This window comes from Hordeum vulgare, chromosome 5H, assembly GCF_904849725.1.
Source record: "Hordeum vulgare subsp. vulgare chromosome 5H, MorexV3_pseudomolecules_assembly, whole genome shotgun sequence".
Taxonomy (NCBI): domain Eukaryota; kingdom Viridiplantae; phylum Streptophyta; class Magnoliopsida; order Poales; family Poaceae; genus Hordeum; species Hordeum vulgare.
In genome coordinates this window covers 1492931-1496446 of record NC_058522.1, presented here as the reverse complement: position 1 = coordinate 1496446, position 3516 = coordinate 1492931, and the positions used below count along the sequence as shown (strand labels likewise).

At 47.3% G+C, this 3516-nt stretch overlaps 1 protein-coding gene across 1 annotated transcript; it reads right to left on the bottom strand.

Moving 5' to 3' along the window:
- Positions 1-486: 486 nt before the first annotated feature.
- Positions 487-1118, bottom strand: LOC123399202 (pollen allergen Lol p 2-A-like). The gene has a single exon (XM_045093633.1). It carries the CDS (start codon positions 1037-1039, stop codon positions 677-679), a length of 363 nt encoding a protein of 120 aa, XP_044949568.1. The 5' UTR covers positions 1040-1118; the 3' UTR covers positions 487-676.
- Positions 1119-3516: the final 2398 nt, after the last annotated feature.

Genomic DNA, 3516 nt, shown 5'->3' with positions numbered 1-3516 from the left:
TTGTTTCCAAAGCCCTCGCCAAAGCGAATCCACTGGTAAAGACGGGTCGCTAATTGGATTAATGGTTTATGAACCAACTAATTTTAAAATATTGAAAATAGCAATTAAGATGACATTGTGAGCCTGATGTATAAGATTCTTAGACGCAAGCATGTATGTACTCTCCATATAGGAAAAATCTCACTGGAATGCCGCATCATCGGAGTGAATGTGTGCATACATGATTCACTCCGATGACGCGGCCTTCTCGTAGGAAGGAGGGGGCGGGAGGAGGAAGGGATTACGCACGACTGTTAAAAATAGTGGGGAAGCCAAAGGAACTACATATGGTCGTTGCCAACCCAGGGGTGATCGCGGGATGAGCGTAATCCGACCACTTAACAAGTATGCTATATCTCTTGAAAAAGTATATATGTTAGATTTATTATAGCGAGTATCATAAATAACATTAGCAAACTTAGAGGTCATACAAAATGAAATCGAGATTTCCAAATAATCTTCAACAGATTGGGTACATAGAAGAAAAGAAGTGGCCAATTGAAACAACTGGTGCACGGGAGAGCAAATACATCCGACCACCGGCCGTTGCTTCTCCTGCTACTAATATTTACTTATGACACCCACGATCTTACTGCTTGCAAGGTTGATAATGATGAAACCCATGCATAGATGAACCTCACGGCTCCGCTGGCTTGTAAGTGGTGCCGATCTTGTATTCGGCAGGGACGACGTCGTCGAAGACATTGCGCTGACCCTTCTCGGTCTCGTAGCGGATGCTGTAGGGGCCCTTGAGAGGTTCGTCAACCTTGATCTCCCACACGCCGTTGGCGCACTTGTTCAGGGGCAGCCACTCCTCACCCTGTTTCACCTCCACCTCCTTCATGCTGTCGCCCTCCTTGTCGTACTTGATCTGCAGCGCCAGCTTCTTCTCTTCCGACCCCTTCTCCACCTTGAAAGACACCGGCGGCACCGCGCACCAAGCCACGGCCACCAGGGCCGCCACCACCGCCGCCACCAGCATCCTCCTCGATGAACCCATTGTCGGTTGGTTCGTTGATTCTTGTGTCGGTGTGTGTGGGGGGATTGTGAGTTTGTGATGGACTGGTGTGTGTGTTGTGATATATAGCATATTTATGCGTGGATCACAGCTCGGTTATCCGAGGATGTCGCTCGCTGCCCTCGGGGACGGAGAGCCGCGTATCCATGAACGGACCAGCTCGTCTCAGAGGTTGGCCGCCTAAACCACCGGAGGTCGCCGGAACGTTGATTGGATGGTCGCATGCATGCCATGCCATGCCATGCCTAATTTTAGGCAAAGCAGCAACAAACATAAAATAACAGGCTTCTTCGGATGATGGAGATGGCTTCGTCCGCAGCGGCGTTTTTTCAACTGCCGTAGAAATTTTATACTCCCTCCGTCCCAAAATAAATGTCGCTGGTCTAGTACAAAATTTATACTAATTTAGTATTATGTTTGCGACACTTATTTTGAGACGGAGGGAGTATGAAAAACGTTTCTATCCGATATCGTCGCTTTTTTTTCTTGGGTGTGCCCACATGGGAGCGTCGTTGCCTTGCTGTTTACCTTGCGCACATACATGCTACGTTTTCTTTCATCTATCCTGCCACTGACACTAGCTTTTTTTTACTGAGTTGACCGCATGGCTTTGCATGTTGCATACACTAACCATTCTTAGCAAGATAAGAGTAGCTCGGATTAGTATTAACCTTTATTAACCGCAGAAGAAGGCGAGCAGCCCAGCAAGTCTTTGAGTGCTTTCTTGATTTATTCTAAGTGTATGATGCAACTATGTTTCGTGATACAAGTGGCTCATCAGTGTAATATATTTTTTAATTGATATTTTCCTATGACCAAAATAGATATTTGTTACATAGGAAATCAGTAGCGATGGAGAGGTGGCGCTACTACATACACTCGACCGACACTATAAGACTGGTCGGTATAAATCCGGACGTGTGGTGTTAGGGTTACATGGTCGGTCGGTGTTGCTGCAATCTAGACATGTAGTGCTACAAGTTGGGTTATGCTAGCCTTTTGGTGCGTCCGATTCGTTGGCTGGCTGACACGCGGATGCCACTAGAGCCATTAGAAGCCGCGCGTGACAGTTGTCCGATCCGGACGTATTAGCCATCTAGCTACGACCACTATTTCCATCATGTTGCACTGCCATTTGCAACAATGCTCATGTTGCACTCGGAAGGTTTCGGTACATTTGTCTATTTTGGTAAAGTACATGTGACATAATTATTGTACATTCAAATTTTATTTTCTTTGTATCTAAATAATTATAGTTAAAAAAATAATTATTTAGATACGGAGGAAGTATATTCATTAGTAGAAAACAGGGTTGTACTTCCGGTTAGGAAGGATCTTCAGTCTCGGTTTAACAACCGGGACTAATAATTAGAGGCTAAAGCCCCCCGAGGTAGTTCCGGATTAAGGGGTCCTCAGGCAATCGGGTTATCCCTTATGGACCGACCATATGGGTTGCATCATTGAAGACCGGATTATTTGACAACTTCGTAATCAAGATGGAAAGCTCCGAAGACTAGACGCGCACTCCAAGTCAGGAGGACCAGTTCGGCCCATCTATCCCCGACTAAGGACGGTAACATGTAACCCTAGGAGCCTTCGTGTTTATATAAACCAGAGGTTCTTATGCATAGAAGCAGGTTATCTAATCTAGGGTTTAGCTCATATGATCTCGAGGCAGATCAACTCTGTAATTATCGTTTCCCATCAATATAATAAAGCAGGACGTAGGGTTTTACCTCCTCACTAGGGCCCGAAACTAGGTAAACACCGTCTCCCCTTCTGCCCTGCAACCCATCGATCCCAGGTCTACTGTTCGGGACCCCCTACCCGAGGTCTGCTGGTTTTGGCGCCGACATTGGTGCTTTCATTGAGAGTTCCGCCGTTGGATCACTGAAAGGATCGATGGCTCGCTTGATCATTAGCGATCAAATCTGCGACTAGGGCATTTTGCCCCCCGAACAGGTCACCGCACTCGGCGGCATCACGCTGCGCGCGGATTCAACCTGAGAATAATGTTCGGAAACTTCGAATTCTTCACCGACTCGCGAGGCAATCAGTTCCCCTCCGAAGTCGCGGTCTCAGTCGATGAAACTCAAAATCCGAAAGCATTGACTCCGGGTCCCTCGTCCGGCCATGGTCTCAGTGCCCTCCTCGGCGGAGAGTCGACCTTGAGCTCGGAACCAACCATTGTGTCCAAACAACAGGAAACGGCCATGGCCAAACTGGCATCCCTTGTGGAATTCGCGGAGGTCAACTCCAAAAATCTCAAAAAGATTGATCAGGACAGCCTCTCGATATTAAACGAGACGATTGACCACATCCAATCACTCCAAGTCTCAACTAACCGAAGTCTGACCTGTTCGAAGATCGGATCCGAGGTGGATTAGGAGGACTTTTACGGCCCATCCATCGCCCACTTGATCGCCACCATCGAAGACTTAACCGACGCATTAGATTAT

Bases quoted from the DNA above. Each gene is read 5' to 3' on its own strand.
- LOC123399202 (XM_045093633.1), bottom strand. From the start codon at position 1,039: ATGGGTTCATCGAGGAGGATGCTGGTGGCGGCGGTGGTGGCGGCCCTG.